Below are 25,000 nucleotides of genomic sequence, written 5' to 3'. Positions count from 1 at the left end.
GAGAGATTCCTTTCCACAGTGTTTTTATGGGATTTCTGGCATGGGAGCCATAATCTCCTATTTGCACAGGTTTTCTGTGGCTAACCCCCTCTCTCCTCACCTTGCCTCTCTTCTCTACTGCATTTCCATCTTATCCACCCCCCATTCTCACCAATCTTCTATTTTCTCTCGTTCCATCCCCCTCTTATTCCCTCTATCCCCCTTTATCCTTACCGTGCCTTCCCACCTTCTCCTTCTCTCCTCTCCTCCCCTTTCCGCTTCTTTCTTCTCCTACCCTGTGCCATCTCTTCTCCTCTCCTCTCCTCTCCTCTCCTCTTCTCTCCTCTCCTCTCCTCTCCTCTCCTCTCCTCTTCTCTCCTCTCCTCTCATTTCCCTTCTCTTCTCTTCTCTTCTCTTCTCTTCTCTTCTCTTCTCTTCTCTTCTCTTCTCTTCTCTTCTCTTCTCTTCTCTTCTCTTCTCTCCTCTCCCCTCCTCTCCCCTCTCCTCTCCTCCCCACCACTGTTGCGCCGAGCCCTGTAATGTGGAATAATGAGAGGAGAATGGAGGGGTTGGCGGTATAGTAGAAGCGGGGCTGAGATATGATGTGTGTGTGTGAGGGGGGAGTACAATGGAAGGAGTGGGGGTGAAATATGATGTGTGTGTGTGGGGGGGGGTGGTACAATAGGAGGAGTGGGTTTGAAATATGATGTGTGTGTGTGTGTGGGGGGGGTTACAATAGGAGGAGTGGGGGTGAAATATGATGTGTGTGTGTGTGTGTGTGTGTGTGTGTGGGGGGGGGGGTTGTTGTGGATGTGGATTGGTTGTGGATCTGTTGATGGGGGATTGTGGAGGGGTTTCTGGGGGTATATGAGTAGTGAGAGTGGGAGTGGTTGTTAGGAGGTTGTGGAGGGGTTGTGGAGGGGTTTACGGGGGTAGCAGTGTGCTGCGGCTGCGGCGCGGCAGGCTGCAGCTATCTGTGCTCCATGCATCCCTGCTGAGCTGAGCGCCCACGCCTCACACTGACATGCTGCTGATAGAGCCTGACTCCTCTCGCTCGCAACTGGAGGATGGCAGCCTGTCGCTCCCTCTCTGCACCTGAAGGGGATTTCTCCCTCTGTTTCACTCTCTCTCTCCATTTCTTTCTCTCTCTCTCTCTCTCTCTCTCTCTCTCTCTCTCTCTCTCTCTCTCTCTCTCTCTCTCTCTCGCTCTCTCTCTTTTTCACTCTCTCTATTTCTATTTCCCTTCCTTGCATGCTCTCTCTTTTCTCCCTGCCTCTGTCTCTCTCTCTCTCTCTCTCTCTCTCTCTCTCTCTTGCTCTCTCTCTTCCTTTCTCTCTTGCTCTCTCCCTCTCTCTCTCTTGCTCTCTCTCTCTCCATTTCTCTTTCCCTCTTGGTATTTCTCTCTTGGTGTCTCTCTTTCTATTTCTCTCTTGGTATCTATCTCTCTCTCTCTATTTCTCTCTCCCTATCTTGCTATTTTCCTCTCTCTCTCTCTCTCTCTCTCTCTCTCTCTCTCTCTCTCTCTCTCTCTCTCTCTCTCTCTCTCTCTCTCTCTCTCTCTCTCTCTCTCTCTCTCTCTCTCTCTCTCTCTCTCTCTCTCTGTCACTCTCACTTTTCTATTTCCCTTCTTTGCGTGCTTTCTCTTTTCTCTCTGTCTGTCTGTTTCTCTTTCTCTCTCTCTCTCTCCCCCTCTTTTTCTCTTCCTCTCTCCCTCTGTCTTCTACCACCCTCCTCCCCCTCCCCTGTCTCTTCCTTTCTCTCTGCCTGTCTTTCTCTTGTGAGCGCTCATCTGCTTGGCCCCATTTGAGCATGCATGCTGTCGTTGGCACTTCTTGTGGTTTTTGTGTGGGGGCTCTATCAGATGTCTGTATGGATTTTGTGTGTGTGTGTGTGTGTGTGTGTGTGTGTGTGTGTGTGTGTGTGTGTGTGTGTGTGTGTGTGTGTGTGTGTGTGTGTGTGTGTGTGTGTGTGTGTGTGTGGTGTGTGTGTTGTGTGTGTGTGTGTGTGTGTGTGTGTGTGTGTGTGTGTGTGTGTGTGTGTGTGTGTGTGTGTGTGTGGGTGTACAGTGTGTGTGTGCAGTGTGCCTGTGTGTTTGGGGTAAGAGAGGAGTGGGGATGGATGGAAAGCTGAAAGCTGTTTTAGATAAGGGCTTACGGCTGAGTAGAAGTAGACGCTGAGGGTCAGGGATGGTCTGCTAAAATGCAGCGCGGCTTCTGCTGTCAGAAACGTGGAATAGACTCAGAGCTTTTTCAAGGTTACCTGTGGAAAGCTAATCCAGTGTAACGTTGCCTAGGCTAAAGCATGTTTTCTTTCTTGCAGTGGCATACAAACGACATGTTCATGTATGTATGATATGAATATATGTATGATATGCATATACAGTATGAATACTTTTGTTCTTGTGTAGCACCCTTATTTTCACATACAGTAGGAGCAATCGATTTAGTACTGTTTTCTTGACTTCCAAATGCAAAGTCCTTTGCAGTCTCCACCGACCAACCACACATGCACACCTTGGATGTCCTGTGGAAGTCGCATAGTTTGAAAATGGAAAGGGGATAAAAATACTGTATAGAACTGTATAGAACACTACTGTATAGAACTGTATAGAACACTACCATTGAGGTTGTAGCTTAAATTGCTTTCCAAACGATGCTCTATGCGGTAGCTCATATAGCGTTTTGCTATGAGAGGTTACAGAAAAAAAAACTTGCCAAATGATATTCTCCAACGGCATAGGTGATTCGCCAATAATCGCAAAATACTCATTAAATTCACAGCACTGTTATTAATTCAGATCAGGAGCGTTCTGCCTTTCACATGGCGTTTATTACCATTCCAGAGCAGTCCGTTTTATGAGAAGCTTTAAAAGACGTCTTTTCATTTTTCATAGCATTTGCAAAAGCCTTTATTATGGATGTGCAGTACAGTAGACGGCGCCTCATTTCTCTGCCGAGAAGAGAGCATTAGTTTTTCGCAGGGGGGTGGTCTTCCTAGCGTATGCTACAGCACGCCGTGCTGCTGTGTTACAGCATACAGGGCTGCTAGCAACTTCGACCGGGCCCAGGATTAAGTCAACTGAAAAGGCCCTCGCACCCAATACAGTACAATAGCAGTGTTAATTCGACGTTTTAGAACATCGATTTAACATCTTCTAGAATGTATATGGTCCTACAGTTCTCTCTGAGTGTTGAATTAAAAATTCCCTTTAAACTGCATACCATGTAATGAGAACCCAATTCTGGGCCCCTTCTGTAGCTGGGCCCCGGACAACTGATCCGTTTTCCCCTTATCCATATTGGCTTCCCTGGCTGACAGTATATATGCTGTAGCCTTGCTGTGTGTGCTGCTATTAGATTATGAATGGGGCATGGAGTAAGTGAGGAGATACTCGTGTTCAAAGGGCTTCTCTGTGGCGTGACAGCTGGGGATTGGAGCATGAGGTTTTTCACAGCTTTTCCTCTGTGTGTGTGTGTGTGTGTGTGTGTGTGTGTGTGTGTGTGTGTGTGTGTGTGTGTGTGTGTGTGTGTGTGTGTGTGTGTGTGTGAGTGTCTGTGTGTGTGTGTGTGTGTGTGTGTGTGTGTGTGTGTGTGTGTGTGTGTGTGTGTGTGTGTGTGTGTGTGTGTGCGTGTATGAGTGTGTGCGTGCCTGTCTGCTGCCTGTGAGAGCAGAAGCTCCAGGAGGTCAGTGGGGAAGAAAGGCAGAGATGATGCCCAGAAGAGGAGCTTGAAAGAGGGGTGTTGTGGTTGTGGAGAAGAGGAGGCAGTGGCGGTGGGGATGGGGGTTGGGAGGCATGGAGAGGTATAGAAAGGAAGTCCCCCTTAGGAGGTGCATCGTGTAAGTGTGAGAGAGATGGAGAGAAGAGAGAGAGGGAGGAAGAGGGAGAGAAAGGAAAGAGAGGGAGAGAAAGAGAGAGGGAGGGAGGGAGGGAGGGAGGGAAGGAAGGCTATAGAAAGGCTGTTCCCCCTCAGGAGGCGAAACACATTGTGTGAGGAAAGAGAGAGAGAGAGAGGAAGAGAGAGAGAGAGAGAGAGATGGAAAGAGAGAGAGAGAGAGAAAGAGGTAGAGAGAGAGAGAGGAAGAGAGAGAGAGAGAGATGGAAAGAGAGAGAGAGAGATGGAAAGAGAGTGGGTCAAACAGTGAAGTTCCAGGGGCTCGTGTGACCATTCTGGTCAGGCACCTTGGCGGCCTCCCCTCTGCCTGTGCCTTGGGGGCCTGGCCTGTCACTTCTGCTTTAGTGCCCTGTGGCACTACTGAAAACATACATGGAAATACAGCGCACACGTGCATTGTGCACACACAATGGGTACACATGTAGTACAGACACACACACACACACACACACACATACACACACACACACGCACACACACACACACACACACACACACACACACACACACACACACACACACACACACACACACACACACACACACACACACACACACACACACACGCACGCATAGGGTACACACACAATGGATTCACAGATGTGCGCCCACACACAAGCCTTCTCTCTCCTCCTGCACGCACTTGCAGAAAATACACACAAATATAGTACAATACATGTATGCCCACACACACACACACACACACACACACACACACACACACACACACACACACACACACACACACACACACACACACACACAGATAGAGAGAGAGAGAGAGAGAGAGAGAGAGAGAGAGAGAGAGAGAGAGAGAGAGAGAGAGAGAGAGAGAGAGAGAGAGAGCAACTATAGCACTGAAGATCATTTATATACAAGTCATATTAGATATGGTTTACAGTAAGTCGTCCAATGTAAGGGTCGGCCTATGACACAGATATAACATCGTTGTTTTTCCACTAACCTTTTGCTAATGCATGCGTCTGCGGGGGTAAATAGAACAGATCCAGCGTTTCAGCTCACTGCAAAGGTTAATGGCATCTAGATTGTGTTACCCAGATGTGGTGTGCGTATGCAGATTCTGACCTCTCCTGGCGCCCTGCAGCACATCACACACAATGTAGAGGTGACCCAGCTCCAAGCCCTGCCTGTCACACACACAGAGGCAGTGTGACGGTGACACGGTCACCGCACATGTGACAAAGAACATGGCCTTCCCTCCTTCCCCTGGTCTGGAAATAGTCACGACGACAACACCCTAGCTATTTAACCGAGGCATCAAACTTGTCCGGAAGCACGGGGATAGCATCACACCTTTTTTTTCTCGATGGTGTTTGATGTGCCAGGAACAGAGAGAACTGTTGTCTCTCACAGCAAAGCCTAATTAAAGAAACTTTACTAAGTTGCAGGCTTGAAGTGCTGTCATGTGAAGTTTATATTTTTGTGTCATTTTCATGTCCAAAATAGTAATACAGAAGTAAGAAATACTACAGTAATACTATGGTCAAACTGCAGTTCATGTCACACAGTACGGCATAATGTAAGAGGCAGCCAGGAAAAAAGAAGATATGCACATGTTTACTTCATGGCAGTGAGGTCTAGTAGTGTCCACACAGAATGTGTTGCCTTTTTCATCTTTCAGCAAGTACAGTACATATCCCATGGTCTGCACCTCAAATAGAAGGCCTGATGTGTTTTGGTATTCCTCTTCCAAAAAGGAGTCAGTGCACCATCTCTATGTATTCAACTAGACCTCGCTCTGAAAAAAATGTGAAGGACAAGGTAATAGATTGTATTATAGACCTAAAAACCCATTTGTGACAAGTGTTTACACAAATCCACAGGGAACACAAACAGTAACACCATTTTCTAGGGCTAATGCAGTGACATTGTTGTTGCACAATGCACAAGTGACCATGACTTGTGCAAAAGTATATTTCAGCAGTGATTTCTGTCATAGCAGTTATAGAGATAACAAAAATGTGCCGCATTGTAAACAAGAAAAAAAAACCCTACAAATGTGAATTTTCGCCAGAGCGTCTATTCACTTGCGACAATGGCCCAGGGGAGATAACAAAATAGACCTGTTGAGAGTGCCGTCACGTCGCCTATCCGCCTCCTCTTGGCTGCAAAACTAAAAGCGTGTAAGTGTGAGTGTGAGTGAATGTGAGAGAGGAGGCCAGAAGCATTCAAAGTCGCCTTTTTTAAAAATAACAAGAAAAGCGCAAGTCTGTCTGGAACTGGATGATGATGTGTTCTTCTTGATTTGCACCATTTTGTCTGTGAATGCCCTGCGACTGCCTATTTCCAGAGCCTTGGAATCGACAGGCTACTTACTGGCAGACAGCTACGTACACAGTAAAAAAAACATCAGTGTTAACTCAACACTTCTGTAGTCGATTTAACACCTTTCTAGAGTGTATTTGGTCCCAGAGTACTCTCTATAGTGCTGAATTGGTCCTGTGATTTTTTTTCTGTGTATGCGTTGGTTGTCTGGCTGGCTGGTTGCTGACAGCGGGCAGTGATGTTAAAAAAAAGGGGGCATGGAAATGGTACTCGCACCACATGAGCTGAAATTACGGCAGCGGACAGACAGACAGGGCCGGTTCTGGCTTATTTGGTGCCCTAGGCGAGTTTGATTTCTGGCGCCCCCCCCCCCCCCTACCTTTGAAAGAAAAAAAAAATCTTTCTTATACCTCACAGAACACAAGACTAATATCCTTAGTAAGCTTAACTAAATAGCATCAAGAACAATAACCGTTTTTCATCAAATGGATTTGTGGTTCTTTTTGACAGGCGACCAACACATCAGATTGAGTCGCATGAAAGTAGCTTCACTGTGTGGTGTCTTGGATGTAATGGTGGTGGGGCCCCCAACCCCAGATGAGAGGAAGGTTATCAATGTGTTTGAATTGTAACGTGAAATTGAAATGCCAGGAGAGTGATACAGTACATTTGCATGTAAAATGCATGTGTAGACAATAAGCCTACCAAGGAGGTCTGCATTGATCTACACTATCTACAGCATCACAAAGCATGGCAGCATAACAATTTTAATAAGCTACACATTTGTGCTGTCTTCCAAACCAATTTCATTTCTGGACTGGAAATAGTGGTGCATTTGTGAGTAGGAGAATGAGAAGGGGGCTATGTGTTTGGAGGGACAGGGTGAGAGAAAGGGAGAAGAGCTGTCACGCTATTGAATTTCATAATATACAAAATATAGTAAATAGCCTCACTTGTCTGCTGTGCATGGTTCTGTTACATGATTAATGTAGGCTATGTCATTCTGGTCTGGAAATTAATGTTTTTTTAAGCTTACAACAAGCAGGTAATTCATGTGGATGGAAGGAGATATGGCAGCTAAAATTGTTTTAAACATTGCACCATCTTTACAATGCTTGTCAACCTAAGCAAGTATTATGATATCAGGTGGGTGTTAGTGAGTAGTGAGTAGGCTACTAACAGCTACTTTACTGGATTTCATTGCTTGGCATACTTGGCTAATGTTAGCATGCTAACTAGCGATTTCTCTGATCAAAAACAAAGCTCTTTTTCTCTCTAATTCCAAATAGTAACCTCATAACTATTAGGCTTTCCATAATCACAAACGGTTGCTGATTAAATCACACAGTTCCAAAACACCCTCTGAAACTCCTGCATCATGCAATGAGTGGTTTAATGAGAACATAATAATCTCCATCCAGCAGAGCAGCACTACTGTTTGCGCTTGCCCCCTCTGTCTCTCGAGTGAGTCTCCAAATTCAAAATAGACCGCACGCTGTCACTCGTCCCGCCCCCTTTCTCAGAACTGTCTGTTTATTGGTTCACAGACTTCCCAGAGACAGTTGGAAGAGATATTACTATTGGCTGAGGGGCGCTTTGCCGTGAGGAGCGCTTTCGCCACTCTTTGTTGATTGCGACTTCATAAAAAAAAACCATATCGCAAAATTACGCATAGGAGAGCGCCATTTCGGCGCCCCTTCTTCACATGGCGCTCTAGGCGACCGCCTAGCCGGCCTATGCTAAAAACCGGCCCTGCAGACAGAAGGCGGTTTAGAAAAATAGGACAGACCTGCTAGCTGTCACCAGGCTGAAGTAAGACAGCCATGCAGGCGAGGAGGGCTACGCTTGGCTGACTGGCTGCTTGTTTTTCTAACGTTATTTTTTTCCCCTTCCTTTGGTTCTTCTGTTCCTGTCGCTTTCTTTCATCTCTTTTTCTCTTTCTCTCTCTCTCTCTCTCTCTCTCTCTCTCTCTCTCTCTCTGTCCCTCTCTCTCTCATGTCTTCATTTACTTTTTTATGTTGTTTTTTTCTTTCTTTGGTTCTTCTTCTTCTTCTTCTTCTTCTTCTTCTTCTTCTTCTTCTTCTTCTTCTTCTCCTTCTTCTTCCTCCTCTCTCATGTCTTCATGTGCTGGCGGTGTAAGTATAGCTTTGGCATGGTGTACCATACCTTCCTCAGTGTCGCTGCCTCTCCTTCGTCTTCCTCGCCCACCACTGTCCCTCTGGAGCCTGCTCTCCTCTCCTCTCCGCTGGCTGGCTTTTCCACATTCTCTCTGAGCCCGCTCCACTTCGTTTGGTGTATTGTGAACAGAGGATGATGCTGGGTGCTAAAAAGGATGGTGGATCTTTTTTTCATGTGTATGTGTGTGTGTGTGTTTGTGTGTGTGTGTGTGTGTGTGTGTGTGTGTGTGTGTGTGTGTGTGTGTGTGTGTGTGTGTGTGTGTGTGTGTGTGTGTGTGTGTGTGTGTGTGTGTGTGTGTGTGTGTGTGTGTGTGTGTGTGTGTGTGCGCGCACGCGTGTACGCACATGCGTATGTGTGTGCGTGTGCGAGTGTGTGCGCGCGTGCGTATCTGCACTTGCGTCAGCGAGGCTTTCCAGATGAATGATTGCCATGGAGTCTGGCTTTGGAAACAGGTGTATGGGGATGTACGCCATTATACTGTAGAGTCCTAACTTGTTCTCTGTGGAGTGGTGGCGGTGGTGGTGGTGATGATGATGATGATGGTGGTGGTGTGTGTGTGTGTGTGTGTGTGTGTGTGTGTGTGTGTGTGTGTGTGTGTGTGTGTGTGTGTGTGTGTGTGTGTGTGTGTGTGTGTGTGTGTGTCTGCATGACACGTGTATGAGTATGTGGGTAGATGACGTGACGTGTAAATTTTGCTGTCGCAGGCTCTTAAAATTAAGTAAATTCATGCTTTCAAAATTGTCAATGCTTTAAATGATTAAACTAATGTTGTTGTTGTGAAAAAGTAATGTGTAATAAATCCAGAGCTTAAATAAGTATACTTAATTTTGAGTCAAATGTCACATTTGTCCTATGGTGTGACTGAGGCAAGCCTGGTTCTCCATATTAAAACATTTTTAAATAAATAATCAAAGCTCAGTCTTTTGTCTAAACAACCCTGGCATGTTTTTCAAGGTGTCTATTTTAGCAAGTGGCAATGCTTAATTTTTTCCCTGTTTTTCTGAGACCGTATGGACTTATGAAACTTTGTCGCAGAAAATAATGTCCTGTGGTGTGACATCATTTTTTGGGTTAATTCTATGGATAATTATCTATTGTTGAAGCTCCAGCGGTAGATAAATTGTGACTTTAGACCCTTAAGAAGCCAATGGCGAGGGTGGATTTTAGATTTTTCTCTCAGAGTTCTTCAGTCAATCAATTATGTTTTGCTACCACAAGATGTATTAGTTTTGTAGTCCTTTGGTGTGACAGCCATAAAATACATTTTGACAATAGTGTACATTTGTCATATTTTTTTCTTATGTAGATGTATGAAAATGCATCTTACTAAAGGTGAAATTGTATTTCAGTTGGCAACGACATGGCTTTAAATTAACTCAAAAGCTAGTCCTATGTTGTGATGGTAAAAGTCCTATGGTGTGATGGTAAAAGTCCTATGGTGTGACACTTTGGAGTATCACACCAAAGGACAAACAGGTCACACCAATGGACTAGATATTTGAGAAATAGCTTTTAAAACAACTGGTAGTACATATTTTTTTTGTTTTGTTGTTTGACTAGATAAATATTGTGTATTCAAATTACTTATTCCTTTATTGGCCTTTGTTGCTTTGCATTGTTGATGAATATTTGCTGTTGATGTTAGATACTGTCAAATGATATAAAATGTCATTAATGGTGCTTTGAAACCATAAAATATAACGGTAACAGTGAAGGAAAGATCAGTGAGAGAGTATATAGGCCTAGAGGAGTATAGATGAATAAAGTATGCTGTGGAGAGCTCAATATACAGCATAAATGTGCTGTCCAGCTTGAGATACCAAACAGGCACTGGCCACTACACACTACAGGTTCAATGGTGTGACAGTCATAGCATACCTACAAAAGTGTGATGGTCATGCCAAGGTCACCCTTCAGTGTGAGTCTTATGAGCTCTGCAGGTTACATGCAATGACCGCATGGCTGTCATTAAGAGTTACGATAGGCTGATAATCGACAATTCAAAGACTTATAAGTGTAAAGTGTAGGTCCATATTGATTACAACATTATATTATGATCAAAAGACAAAATAATCATGTTGATATATTTGTTTCTGGCTCAGTTTTGCATTTCTGTTCTTTAGCGTGACATGAAAGTCCTACGGTGTGACATGTTTTAAACGCTCAAATATTTGTTTGAGCTAAACAATATGTTTGATAAACACTGAATATTGCATTAGGGAAGAACAAATTATCGTCCCGAAAAGTTTAGTATAAATTCGGACAATTTTGAACATTTAAAAGAAAGATATCCCTGTTTTTCCTCGAAGGTTTCTAATAATCTCACATCTAATGGGAAAAAAATACTTAAATGGTAATTTCTCATTAAATTAAGACTTTAACAAATTGCAATAAATATGAAGAGTGTAACAATGTTCATAAAACTCCATCAAGCCATTTCTACATTACTTAATATATTTATTTCTTAACGTCACACCAAAGGACATATTTTCAGCAAATTGCTTTATCAACGTAAATAAATAATCAATGAATAGACCAACATTGTGACCACTTGGATTTTTTGAAAGATTAATTGCTGCACTACGTAGACATATACTTTTTTCCCTCATAAACAATGTTTTGTGAAAAAAATGTTTTTTGCTGCCTATCCGTCATCTACCCATATATATTTGCATGTAGACTACATGTATGTGTGTACCTGCCTGTATGTGTGCGTGTGCGTGTGTGTGTGTGTGTGTGTGTGTGTGTGTGTGTGTGTGTGTGTGTGTGCGTGTGCGTGTGTGCATGCTTGTGCTTGCGTGTATGTCTCACACCCAGGACTGGCTCATCAGCATCTAAGAGCAAGAACAACAGTTTGCTATTTTTATGTGCCGGATTTGTCTTCCTCCTGTTGTTTCTCCGGTTGTGCTCCGGGTAGCCGAGCCAAGCGGAGCCGAATACTTGCCTTTGAAATACCTGCGTACCAGAGTAGAGTTATTGGTTCTTAGCACCGTTTGCCTCTCTCTCTCTCTCTCTCGCGCTATCTCTCTTTCTCTCTCTTTCATGTTATTGGTTCTTATCACCGCTCGTCTCTCTATCTCTCTGTCTCTCTCTCTCTCTCTCTCTCCCTCTATCTCTCTTTTTCTCTTTCATGTTATTGGTTCTTAGCGCCGTTTGCCACAGCCGCATCCATGTTTCATCAGCCTTCCTTCTTCTCAACTCACTCACTCTCTCACGCAGCCTTTTCATAATTTCCTCTCGCCTCGTCTTGACTTGCGTAATCCTGCGCCGGCATGAATTGAAATTCTAATTGGTACCAAAAAAAACCCCAACATCACTGCTGAGGCACACGAGGCGATGTGCTTCAGTTAAGAACTGTAGCTGAATTTTCAACCCGTTTGGCAGGAGTTATTTTCACACAGTGTTGCCTTTCATATTTGAGGTCTTCATTACGTCGTTTGATGTTTTGATCCACAGAATGTGGATTTTTAAAAATCACAATAGTTACAGGTGTGTTTTAGAAAACAGTTTTAAAATATCTTATTTCTACTACAGCTCTGTTTACATGTAAGTGAAAAGTCAAAATGGACGCATCTAGAAATAAAATACTCGTACTGTATGTGTACAGGGTCTAAATAAGCCTCAGATTTTCCCCCTACTGCCAGATGAGACGCATTCATGTTATTGAGCGAATCTGGATGCTGCCCATACCTCAAGCCTTTTAATTATTTAGAGGATGTGTGTAGAGAGAGATTCCAATTAATTGCTTAATTTGCAGAGCAGTGGTCGTGGTGTTTACACTAAGGTTTTTATTGCCTCTGTCAACAGTGCTTTACTCTGTTTTCCCCCACCCTAAGCTTGATAAGTTCTCTGTTTTGTCTTGTTGTGTCGCTGCAGATCTCTCTCAGGCCGTATAGTGGGGGGAGTGTGGTGGTTCTTCACCCTCATCATCATCTCCTCCTACACGGCTAACCTGGCGGCCTTCCTCACCGTGGAGAGGATGGTGTCCCCCATCGAGAGTGCAGAGGACCTGGCCAAGCAGACGGAGATCGCCTACGGCACCCTGGACGCTGGATCCACCAAGGAGTTCTTTAGGGTGTGGATGCTCACATTTTGTAGTGCGCTGGCAGTCACCTAACACTACGTAGCACAGACATACAATGTAGATTGTGCCAAAATGTTGCTTATACTGTATGTATCAGTTAATGTCTTTTGATATCTTTATAGCCTGTTGTCTGGATCAATTTGGATCACACAAAAACAAAATTAGAAAAATAAGAGGTGTAGCCCCTGAAATTAATCAGTCGTCGCCACTGCACTCACACCGCATAGATTTCTCCACTAGCACAAAGACCCAAACACTGTTGCAGGCGCATTGCATGCGTGTACGTAATCTGCTTGTCGCTGTTACATAATCTCTCTATATTATTGTATTGTCTGTGAAGTGTTTTATTGTAGACACTACATTGTGATTCAGCCCCTCAGCTTGTTTTGTTTTCGGCTCCCACTCCTATCGTCTCTCGCAGACAAAACAACTGACTTGAGTTTTCCGACATGATGACTCATCCAACACATCTGTGTTAATTGCAGTGTGGTGCCATAGAGTACGGCAGTTGCCTCAGTTGTTGCACACCTACAATAGTGTACTTATCAACTTGTGGACTGCATCCGCGACAGTGATAAAAAGGGTCTCGAGGGAGAATGCGTAATGAGGAATCACATGTGATATGATTCCATAATCATTCTACACTGTACATGAATACATTTCACTGTTTTTATTTCTCCTGCATGTGGGATAGTTATCTTGTATGATGAAGAATAGGTGCACGTTTGGTTACCCTTTATTTAAACCCGGTTTCAATAATCAGCCACAATTCTAGGCACTTTTCCACATACAACTCGGCCGTGTAGTGTTGTGTTGTGCTGAGCTGAGTGGTGGTGTTGAGTCAGCCTGGTTTGTGTTTCCATTACAAACCGTAGTACTTGGAGTACGGTTGGAATTGTGTTTTTTGACGTTGTCACGCAGCATTAGTTTATGTAGGCTAGTTGATGAACTTAAGGCCGACAGATAGATAGTACAATGCAGATTTGTTTTGCTTCGGTGTGCGGTTGTACTGGGTAGACAACAGGTAGTGTAATAGCATGTGATATAATGTAGTCTACTTATGCTGTAACATAGGGTTAAGGTTAGGGTTAGCTATGTACAGTACAGCCCAAGTACATAATATTACTACCAGGTTCAACTGCTGCCAGCTCCTTCTCCTCCAGCTTGAGTTTTGATTAGCCACAACATTGCAACGCTCTGCAAGGCTTTGAATTGTGTCATGCCTCTTCAACACAGGGAAGAAGTTCATATGTACTATGTAGATACACAAAACAGAAACAGTAAAATAACGTACTTTTGCATTTTATTTCTACAGAGGTCAAAGATTGCCGTGTTTGAGAAGATGTGGTCGTACATGAAGTCGGCCGACCCCTCGGTGTTCGTCAAGTCGACGAACGACGGCGTGGCCCGCGTGCGGAAGTCCAAGGGCAAGTACGCCTACCTACTGGAGTCCACCATGAACGAGTACATCGAGCAACGCAAGCCCTGCGACACCATGAAGGTCGGGGGTAACCTAGACTCAAAGGGCTATGGGGTAGCCACCCCCAAGGGATCCTCTTTAAGGTAACACTCAACGTAAACAACCTTGATGTCAACCAACCAATGTCACTACTGTAGAGTCCGGTCTAGCCCATAGATATCCTCTGTTGTATGGCTTATGATATTATTTGTGAATGCAGACTCAACTGAGGCAGGAGAGGGGGGACACACCCACCCACACACACGCACCTACGCACACACAAACACACACACGCACGCACGCAGGCACGCAGGCACGCAGGCATGCAGGCACGCAGGCACGCACGCACGCACACACACACACACACACACGCACACACATGCCTGCACTGTTTTCACTCATCCTCCTTGTGTGTGTGTGTGTGTGTGTGTGTGTGTGTGTGTGTGTGTGTGTGTGTGTGTGTGTGTGTGTGTGTGTGTGTGTGTGTGTGTGTGTGTGTGTGTGTGTGTGTGTGTGTGTGTGTGTGTGTGTGTTTGGGGGGCGGGGGGCTTACTAATTTTCCCAAGCTCCAAATCTGTCAACACAATTAGTTCAGACTTTTTGAGTTCAGGAATTCAATAATTAAAAAAGTGAAGTTCAAAAAAGGATTGTTTTGAAAAGCTTGTGCCAAAATGAGGAAGCTCCCCTCCTATGGGCCTTTGATGTACTCCTCTCCTGCCTCTTAGCAACCTGGAATGTTTGTGATGTTCTGTTCTCTTCTGTTCTGTTTTCCTCTGTACCCTTCCTGCTCCCTGTCCATGCTCTCACCCCCTCTCATTCACTGTGTATGTTCCACTCTCTCTGCCACCAAACTCCTCCCTAACCCTGCTCACGTCTGAAGCTCATCATGACGTTTACCCTCCAAATCCATCAATTCCATCTTTTTATATCACTCCTCCTCCCAATATATCACATGATATAGTCAAGCATTCACTGTCACTTTTATGATGTGTATGCCTGGGTGAAGCACTCTGGACAGATGAATATTACTAGCTATGAGGTGTTTAAAGGCAGTTTGAGAGCTTTTGAAGGTTCTAAATTACTCTGGGGGATTTTAGTTGGATACGCAGGTGTGGCATTGAAGGGCAGACAGCCCTGTAACGACAGCATAATGTGATAACCTGCAGAAGGAAAGATGCATAGATACCTTGTAAACATTTACTGACATATGCAAATTTGAATGGCCCTGAGTTAAAATGTACATTTAGAACATCTGTAACATTGTGCTGTTGCAATAGAATTCCAAATACATTTTAGATTCTTCTTCAGTTCTCTTTTATTATACTATACAGTGGTGTAGTCTACTTTTTTTGTGGTGGGTATACTATTGAATCAATCAATTTTAGGTGGGTATACTGAAATCTCTGACATTTTCAGGTGGGTATACTGCGTATACCTGCGTTCTACTTAGACTACACCATAGCCCTACTGAAAGATTCTGTGAGATACTCTCACGGCTGGCCCCAGCCTCCACCTCATACATTAGTAATAGTCTCTCCAGAGTGATTTCCAAACGCTTCTCCTATAAGACACTGATCTGTTACTTCATCCACGTGAGATTGATCAGGTGGGCTTTCAAGAGAATACATTACGGTTTATCTCTGTTTCTTCATGTGGGTGTGCAAAGACAGCTGCAAGGAACTTCAACTGCAACTGCAGCCTTCTAAAACATTTCTAGTAGTCACTGGCTTATGCTGGAGTCCTCCATTTTTACTTTGTCTTTTATATTTGGTTGTTGACATATAGCCGTACAATTGTGTAGGTAGAGTATAATATTGTTTATGTTGCCTCCAAATTTCAGCAGAGGAAATATTAACCGAAAAAATCTGTCTAATTTAAACATTTGGTCTTGGTGAGAAGGTTGCCAATTTGAAAAATACTGCTCTTCATTTGAACATAGAGCTTCTTAATTTGTCAATGGTTTGAATAGAAGCTGTTCAAAAGGAGTCATTAGGTAATCCCATTAACCGTAGTCCTCAAATATTGCAAGACACATTTTGTGATAATCTGATGCACTGTTTCCAAAGTGCTTTACCACTGAAGTATTACCTGTGAAAGTACATGTGCTAATTTCCCCCAACGTTAGACTCTCCGTCTCTCTCTCTCTCTCTCTCTCTCTCTCTCTCTCTCTCTCTCTCTCTCTCTCTCTCTCTCTCTCTCTCTCTCTCTCTCTCTCTCTCTCTCTCTCTCTCTCTCTGCAGTGAAAGTGTTTACATTTGGCTTAGCGTCAGTGTGGACACAAGACAGGGCTCCTGTGTGTGCCCAGCCCGAAAGATCATTAGCAAGAGAGCTGGAGCCCAAGCTGAAGCAACACTGAATTGGTTCATTAGTACCATCTCACCTAGCCAGAGCATGACAGGGGGCAATGTGCTGCCTTCATAGCCTGAATTATTCAGTGCTATCCTTCTCCACTGAGGTGTGTGTGTGTGTGTGTGTGTGTGTGTGTGTGTGTGTGTGTGTGTGTGTGTGTGTGTGTGTGTGTGTGTGTGTGTGTGTGTGTGTGTGTGTGTGTGTTATTATGCTAGCTAGTGTTTGAGTGTGTCTGATAGTTGGTCACCATATATAGACTTGGTGGGGAATGAGCACACAGATATATTTTTTTTAAGATTAGGTTGGATTGTACTGCATATATTATGAAACATTTCTATGGTGCAGCTGATTACCCAAACTGCAAATGCACACATATGATCAAAAAGCGCAATGCATTTTTGTAGATCTAGGCTGTGCAATACTGTACGTGCAGTGGGAGTAGGAGAACAACAGCGATCCAAGCAGCCTGGTGCGGATAAATGGAGGGCAATTTTGTCATGCCCGCCACCCCCATAATGTGTGCACATCTGAATACTTTTGTGGCTGTGCTATCACACGTGCCAGTGGTTTTGGCCTCTAGGCACCATACTGGAACGCTGGGGACCCGGGTTCAATTCCGGCCTTAGGCCATTCCTCAATCTTCCCCCGTCTCTCTCTCCCACTCGCTTCCTGTCTCCTCTCACATTGTCCAATGGAAAAGAAATTCCAAAAAGCCCCCAACATACTGTAGACCTTAATGCATGCTGTGTGGAACGGAGTACTAGTCACCACAGTACTACACCACTATGACACTACACACTGTAATAGTCACTGAAAAAAAACTACCATACTGTACTACACCACTATGACAGTACACACTCTAATAGTCACTGAAAAAAAATAACTACCATACTGTACTACACCACTATGACAGTACACAGGGCCTTTAGTAATACATTTCCACATTCATTGCCATTCTGATAACGTGTCGTGTCTTACTGAGTTAAAAAAAAAATTAAACATGCCAGAGAATGAACTGCTGCACTTGCATTGTTAAGACCTTGTTGGCGTGTTTGCGCACCTCACCTTGTTGAGTTCAAATGTAAACCTAGATATTAATGCCTGATTTTGTTCTGTTATAGTAAATGTGAAATTTGATCTTGATAAAGCTCTGTTTTCTCAGAGACTTCTTGTAAGGCTGTCCATTATATGACATTTTCTTAGTCATTACTCAATGCCCACGTGGAGAAAAGGACTACCAAAACCATCAGTAAATTATCACAATTCTTTAGTGTATCTTTGTTGTATCTCCTGATATATAACTTACATTATTTCCATGCATTTTGATGTTCGCTGGCAATCATGTGCCAATATTATCATGTGCTACCCATAAGGTCTTTTACTTGCATCTCCTGTAGTAGCCGTTTGCCGTTTCATTTCATAATCTCAACCCTTTCAGTTTCTCCACTCTCGCCATTTCACGTCTGTCTTGGTTTAAAAACTAGTCATGTCTTGAGACGATATTTCTGTTTTTGAGATGCTCCATATGCAAAACTGTGCATTTATCTGTGTAAACAATGCTGTCCTTCATTCATTAGCATACTGAGCTCCTTCTGCCCCTGTCTGTCCTAAGGGGCATGGAGGAACTCAGGGGTTTTACTGAGAAAGACACCTCTAGCCTAGAGCTATGTACAGTATATAATGTATAGGGCAATAGGCCCTTCACTCATAGGTTAGGAGTGTTTCCATTACTGCTTGGCACATCTCCCTGCTATGCAGAGTAAAGGGGATTTACCCATTAGTTTCGGCTCTAGCCTAGTGTACCGTACCAAAAAAGATGAAGAATAGGAGTGGGGTCTGTGAGGTGTTACGGATGCTCTGGATTCTCATCAGTGGAACAAGGATAAATGGAACTGCTGTAATTAGATCATGTTAGTGTTTTTTTTTTCTTTTACAACAAACATTTTTTTTAACTCGGCGCAACAAAGGTGAAATATTCAGCTAATTTGGGATATTACTATGGTAATGACCCAACTAAGCTTGCTTACCGTTTTAAAGGACTTAAAACTGTTGTGTAGATGTTGGTGATTTTTTTTGGGTAGGAGCCTTGTCCTCTGATTTCAAATGCAAAGCATACGTAACCCTTATATGTACTTCTCTTCCAAAAGTTCTTGTCTTGCTTGGTAAAATCTGCTACACTTTTGATCACAAAAACATTCGTCTTACACATTACAAACCAAAAACAGTTGATTTCTGTTTTTAACTCGCAGTGCCAGGTAACATAATCAGATTTATTACTTTTCACTTTTTTCTGTTACATCTACTTTCAAAATTTACGTTTTCTACTAATAACACCTCTGACTCGCCGCTCATACCTCCATTATGTCTGACCAGAACTATTTTATTATCATTTCAAGAAATGCAGTAAACCTGGCAGTACTTAAACTGAACGAGCAGGGCCTGTTGGACAAATTGAAAAACAAATGGTGGTACGACAAGGGAGAGTGCGGCAGCGGGGGCGGGGACTCCAAGGTCAGAGCCAGTATGAGTGAACCAGCGGGTAACCACGGCGACAGCGGGTAACCGGCAACTAGCATTAGCAAAACACGCCGGTCGCACTCACTCAAATCATCGCTGAACTTGCGTCACTGGGAGCGACGGCTTCTCTCAGAATGAATGATATCTAATAGGAACTACTTTCTGGGTTTTTTACCTTGTGAGAAAAAACAAAATCGAACTTTTCTCTTTGCAAAATGGGGTGACTGAAATGAAATTTGAAGGTGTAAGAAATGCTGCAACAACAATAGAATACTCAGAAGCCTCACTTAAGGTGTTTTGTTCGACAACATGAATACAAAATTAGGGGGGGAGAGTGCATAACCGAGTGTTTTCACGCCTTGCCGGTTACCCAAAGTGATATTGTAATACACATCTTGCAGTAGGGAGAAAGTAAGCCAAGCTAGATGGAGTATTAATGCATATCACTTTGAAAGTGACATTTTTTTATTTTCAATATGTGATTGTGATTTATTTTTCTATATAGAGACATGTAGAATATGTGTACATCTATACATAATTATGGGTTGTATGTTTAAAATGTGATGAATAACATAAGATAACATGCTTAATGTTATTTATGTTATTTCCCCGGTTGAAGAATCCCCGTAAACCTAGCGGTGTTGAAACTCAATGAGCAAGCCGTCTTAGACAAAATGAAAAACAAATGGTGGTACGATAAAGGGGAGTGTGGAAGCAAGGACTCCGGAAGAAAGGTCAGTTCACACGTTGGTCCTCTATCTAACACCGATCGAGATCCAGCATTAATGCCTCGTCAAAGGTCTCTCTTCCTCCCCCCCTCTGCCACTCCAGTTGTCCAGGCACTTTGCCTCCAATCTGCCATTTGCTCACATTGACTCTGATGTCTCGCCACTAACAACCATGCGGAAATCCATTAACAAATGACCTGGCGATCCATAATCTTAAGAAACTCAATTGAGGTCTTTGGATCCCACCGTAAAGTGTACCGCAATAGCAAGGCATTGACCAGGAAACACACTGTTTGCGCATTTAAAATGTGTCCGTTTTTGCTCTCCCCACTTAACAGAACATTAAAGGAGCTGGGACATTGAGAGTTGAATATGGAGCCTCACAGCATGACATTTTCAGATATCCATATTTTCAATTAAACATTTAAACTAAGTAACTAACGTAAATACCTCAGGGAGAGGACGCCTAATGTGCACACAGCAGAGATCACTTCAAAGGCCCCGCGCAAATTCCATGCTCTTCAAACACTTGCCTCTTCAATCACCATTTCTTTTGAAACGTGAAAAAAAGAAGAAATGTATGCCAGTTGTTTATTTCATGCTGTGGCCACTCCAACCGAATCCACCCACGGACCCCCGATAAGCCCGTGCTCCGTTTTTTTATTTTTCTCTATTCATCCGAAAGGCTCGCTGTGGTGCTACTGCTCCGCGGGCCTCGTTTTCTGAGAAAACCCAGAGCAAATGACAGTTTGGAGATGAAGGCTATGAGATGAAACCAATCCAACCCCTTCGACCCAACACTCTTCCACCCACCCCCAAACCCACCCACACACACACCCCAATCCTACACCCCCAGTCCTCCTTCTCATAACTGGTTTGCTTCCCTAAGCAACACAACCCCCCACCCCTCTCCCTTGACAGTGGTGTTCTCCTACCATGTCCGTCCCAAGACACTGTGCATGCTGTTGGATGAGACCTCAAAGGCGGTCGCCAAGTCGATGCATGACACTGATGCCCCCCCTCAGGCCGCCATGTGATGATGATGATGATGATGATGATGGTGCCCATAACCACCACTGCTAACTAGTGTACTGTACAGGACTAGCAACTCCCAATGGCCTCCCCTATACAATGCATATGGTCCCCAGCATTAAATAATTTAGCATTTATAGTGTGTATACTGTAGTATACTGTATGTTTTTATATGTATGAGCCTTGGGATAAAGACGCGGCACTGCTAATACCCCACACTCTGCCACCCAGCCCAACCACTGCATGGCCCTCCCCAATAATGTAAAAATCTAGTGAATAACAGAAGCTTTTAATGTAAGATGCCTCAGAGATACTGTACAGAGGAGTTCCATCAGAGATAAGCCCTTTTTCCCTCGCCGAAGTTGTATCTCATTAATGATGCAATTGCATACAGTGTCTGTTCTCTATACTGAGTGAATACGATCAGTCAGTCAGATTGATGTTTATCCAAGAAAATGTGATTTGTGCATGAACCTGCATGTGCGTTTTTGTGAATTCTGTCATAAGCTCAGTATTAATATTTAGTGTTATTGTTTACAAAACAAGTTGACGAGCCACAAGTTGTATGTTTCCACAAATGACATTTCTGTTCGGTAATTCTTCTGTCAGTTTATCGTATGTGTTACCAACAGGCAGAATACAAGTTGCATAATAGCACTGTAGATATAATCTCTGGATGTTCTTGCAAGCATGGCATTTATGTGAAGCTGACCGTGAGTATGTGTTGCCCTGTAGGATAAGACAAGCGCTCTGAGCCTCAGCAATGTGGCCGGAGTCTTCTACATCCTCATCGGAGGCCTGGGGCTCGCTATGCTCGTGGCCTTGGTCGAGTTCTGTTACAAGTCCAGACTCGAGTCGCAAAGAATGAAGGTATTGTCATTTTATACTGTACAATACAGCACATTATTACCATTTTATACAGTGTAGTACTATACTGTAGGCCTACATACAGTACATACGTACATGTTCCGTTGTATGAATCACATGCACGCATTACCATGAGGTTGTTGTATTTTATACAGTACTGTACTGTACAAAACAAACGTATACAACATGTTTAGTTGTGTCAAACACAAACATGCATGTCATTACTGACAAATAAAGAAATAGAGAAACTGAGAAATCAATACCAATACATGTAGTATCAATACATGCACGTCCAGTGTGTCAAACACATGCATGCATGCCATTACTGAGATACATGCATAGATATACAGCTTTGTAGTGATGTCAGCAATAATCGATTCAGCAATGCATCGCGATGCAAGGCAGGACAATTCAATAATTGATTCGGCAAATATCATAATTGATGTGACATATTTTTTTAAGTTTCAATTACTTCCGTGGGCATTTCTGGAGCAAATGAACTCTAAATTAAATTCAAGTACTTCAAAGCATTAAACAACAGCAAATAAAACATTGTTCAGTATCTGACTGCTTGTATTGCCTCATTACTGATGAAAAAATTGCCTTGCTTTCCGTAGAAATCTAATGCATTGCAATGCATTGTAGAATCGGACTGAATCGATTCGAACCGAATCGTTGCCTCCAAATCGTAATCAAATCGAATCGTAAGAGCAGTGCCAATGCATACCACTGCTTGTATTTTATGTGAAAATGTGTCATCACACAACATTAGAGATTTAATACAGTGCATCTGTACACATCCAATGTGTCAAATACATGCAAGCCGTAACTGAAATACATGCTTAGCTACTGTAGCACACGATGCAACATACAGTATTCTGTGTAAAAATCAGTCATTGTGTTTGAGAGCTATCCTTTGCATGACCTTACAGTAAATGTATATGTCATACTGTATCGCTTTGTACTGTAATCAGTTCAATGATGTTATTGTTGAAGGCTTATTACCCTTGCCAGAGCTCATTTCAGAGTCCAAATGGCAGTGCTCTTGAAAAAGTATTTACAGGACTCATTGGACAATCGTGTAACTGCGCACTTTTAAAAAGTATCAGAGCCGTACAGTAATTCGCTGCCCTGAACAGGCCAATTAGTCTGCGTCGACCCAGGAAGATAATCTCTGCGATCCATTGAAGTGCGCAGGATTTAAATCATTTATTCAGCAAGGATGTACAAGCCGGCATCCAGATCATTAGCCACAGTTTTGGGCCTACAGGGTTTCATTATGATAAACTAATGTGAAAGAGAGTGGGCTCCAAGCACAAGCACACTACTGCTCTCATTATTGTTATGGGGGGAGGGGAGGAGATGGGGAGAGAAGGAGGGGAAGGGGGGAAAGCACTATTATTTTTCGATTGCGGCAGAATTGCTTAAAGCGAACAGACAGGGGCGAATGATGAGAAATCTTTAGATGGATCAAGACTGTACTTCCATTAATACTAATTCCCTTCAGGAGAATTGAAGTGACTGTGTTGTCCTCTTATAAGGCTCCTATCAATACTTTTCTCGTTTATGATTCATGCATTTTAAAAGGGCTCATAATTGACTTGAGGTTCATAGAGCTCCCTTAAAGTGAAAGTCATGATTCCCCATAACATTGGGGTTAGCCCCTAAAGGCCAGCTTGCGAGTGGGCTGATTTGGGGTTGCAAATGGCATTCATTCCAGAGGACGATGGGATGGAGCACAAACCAAACCCCAACTGCTTACTGCTTGAATTCTGAAAAGTTTTTTTGGCCCCATAAAAAACTTGGACTCATCTGACCACAACACATCTGACTTCTCACTGCCTGTCTAGTTTTCTAAAATGTTCTCTTTTCTCTCTTCTTGTCCACCCCCTTTCTTCACCCCTCCTGCTCAACCTCCTCTTCCTCTTCGTTGCCCTCCTCTTCCTCCTCCTTCTCCACCTCTTTCTCTTTCCTCTGCTTCATCTCCATTCCTCGTCGTCCTCCTCCTCCTCCCCCTCCTCCTCCTCCTCCTCTTTCTATCCTCCTCATCCTCCCACTGCTTCTCCCTGTCCTCCTCATCTTCCTCCTCCTCCATCTCCATATCCTCTTCCTACTCCCCCTTCTCCTCCTCTACCTCCTCCCTCTCATCTTCCTCATTCTTCTCCTCCTACCTCGCCACATCCTCCTCCTCCTCCTGCTCCTCCTCTTCCTTCTCCAACTGCCTGTCTTCTCGTCCTCCACTTCCTCCTCTTCCTCCGCCTCTTCCTTTTTCTCCTCCTCCTCCTCCATCTCCTCTTTCTCCTCCTCCTGCATGTAATCCTCCTCCTCCGCCTCCTCTTCCTCCTGCTCTTCTTGGTGTACCTCCTCATCCTAACATTCCTCCTACTACTCCACTCCCTCTTCTTCCTCCTCTCCATCTCATCCATTCCCTTCCCCACTGTCTTTCTCCTCATCCTCCTCCTCTTCATCCTCTTCCTCCTCGTCTTCCTCCTCCTCCTCCCCTTTACTCCTCCTGCTCGCAGCAAATCATTGACGCGGCCATGCTGAGCTCCACGCTAAGTCGCATCAGCGGCTCGGGGAGCGGCGGTGGCGAGAACGGCCGCGTGGTCACACACGACTTCCCCAAAGCCTCACAGACTCTCCCCTGCGGCATGGGCCAAGCAGCCGGCATGGGCCTGAGCACCACGGGCATGTAACGGGCACCGCACCCCACCGCACCGCGCTCAGCTCAGCTCAGCTCAATGCCGGTCGGGCGCACACTGCGGAGAGAGAATGGGAAAACGAGAGTGAGAGGAGAGAAAGATAAGAGAGAGAAGAGAGTTTGTGTGAGGAAAATGGAGCGAGAGAGAGAGAGAGGGAGAGGAAAAAAATGTTGCACTGCGGTATTCCGCTCACCCGCCACTACTGAACTACTGCCAAATGGATTCACTGACTGCGCTCTTTGGATTCCTACAGGAAAGATGAAGGGGAGGATCTCCATTTTTTTTCAAAAAAAATAAAAAAATAAAATAATATAAAAATAGATAAACAAAACAAAAGTTTGGAACTCTTCTGCTGCAATAAAGGAGCCGTTTGGGACTTTTTAAAAAAGGCATACACACTTTTGTGAGTTGGTGGGGGGGAGTTGCCCCAAAAAAATGGTGACTCTTGCACTATGCCAGACATGTTTTCTCTTCTCTTTTCCTTTGCTATTTGAAATAGTCATGTGAAAATACTCTGTGTGGTCTGCCTTACCTTTTTCGTCTTCATACTCAACACCAACACTTTGGGCTAATCGTTCCGCATCCCAAATTATTATTTTTTTAAATTTCTTTTCTGGTCACATCAAGCCCACTTGTAATTCAAGGCCATACGCAGTGGAAACATGATATGTTTGTTTATTTTTGGGAACTGGAGGTTGAGAGCAGATGTGTTGGCTAGTTAAGGCTTATTCGACTGCACATGATCAATGTCATGATGTCTTCCATCCTAATGTACTTTTGTGTGTTACATTGTTGCATTCTCCCACCCATATCAAATTGAAAAAAAAGAAGTCTCACTGAGAACGTGGCGCCCTGCTCCTCCTGAAAGCATTTTTTCTTGTCTGATAACCTCCTAAGATTTCTTTTTCAACTAAGAAGGGACTTAT

The 25,000-nt window shown here is 43.8% G+C and overlaps 1 protein-coding gene across 2 annotated transcripts in view; it reads left to right on the top strand.

The window, feature by feature from the left end:
• gria1b (glutamate receptor, ionotropic, AMPA 1b) overlaps window positions 1-25,000 on the top strand; it is a 74,108-nt gene that overhangs the window by 48,921 nt on the left and 187 nt on the right. The window contains exons 12-16 of one of the 2 annotated variants that reach the window (XM_063203807.1): window positions 12,213-12,411; window positions 13,736-13,983; window positions 19,365-19,479; window positions 21,241-21,375; window positions 23,895-25,000. The exon at window positions 23,895-25,000 is cut by the window's right edge and continues 187 nt beyond it. In XM_063203807.1, the coding sequence (XP_063059877.1) occupies window positions 12,213-12,411; window positions 13,736-13,983; window positions 19,365-19,479; window positions 21,241-21,375; window positions 23,895-24,068 (871 nt within the window). In that variant the 3' untranslated portion in view covers window positions 24,069-25,000. Of the gene's footprint in view, window positions 1-12,212; window positions 12,412-13,735; window positions 13,984-18,624; window positions 18,740-19,364; window positions 19,480-21,240; window positions 21,376-23,894 lie in introns of both variants that reach the window. The other variant, XM_063203806.1, reaches the window with a different exon arrangement.

This window comes from Engraulis encrasicolus, chromosome 7 (genome assembly GCF_034702125.1).
Source record: "Engraulis encrasicolus isolate BLACKSEA-1 chromosome 7, IST_EnEncr_1.0, whole genome shotgun sequence".
NCBI classification, from domain to species: Eukaryota; Metazoa; Chordata; class Actinopteri; order Clupeiformes; family Engraulidae; genus Engraulis; species Engraulis encrasicolus.
This window is presented reverse-complemented; position numbering and strand designations above follow the sequence as displayed.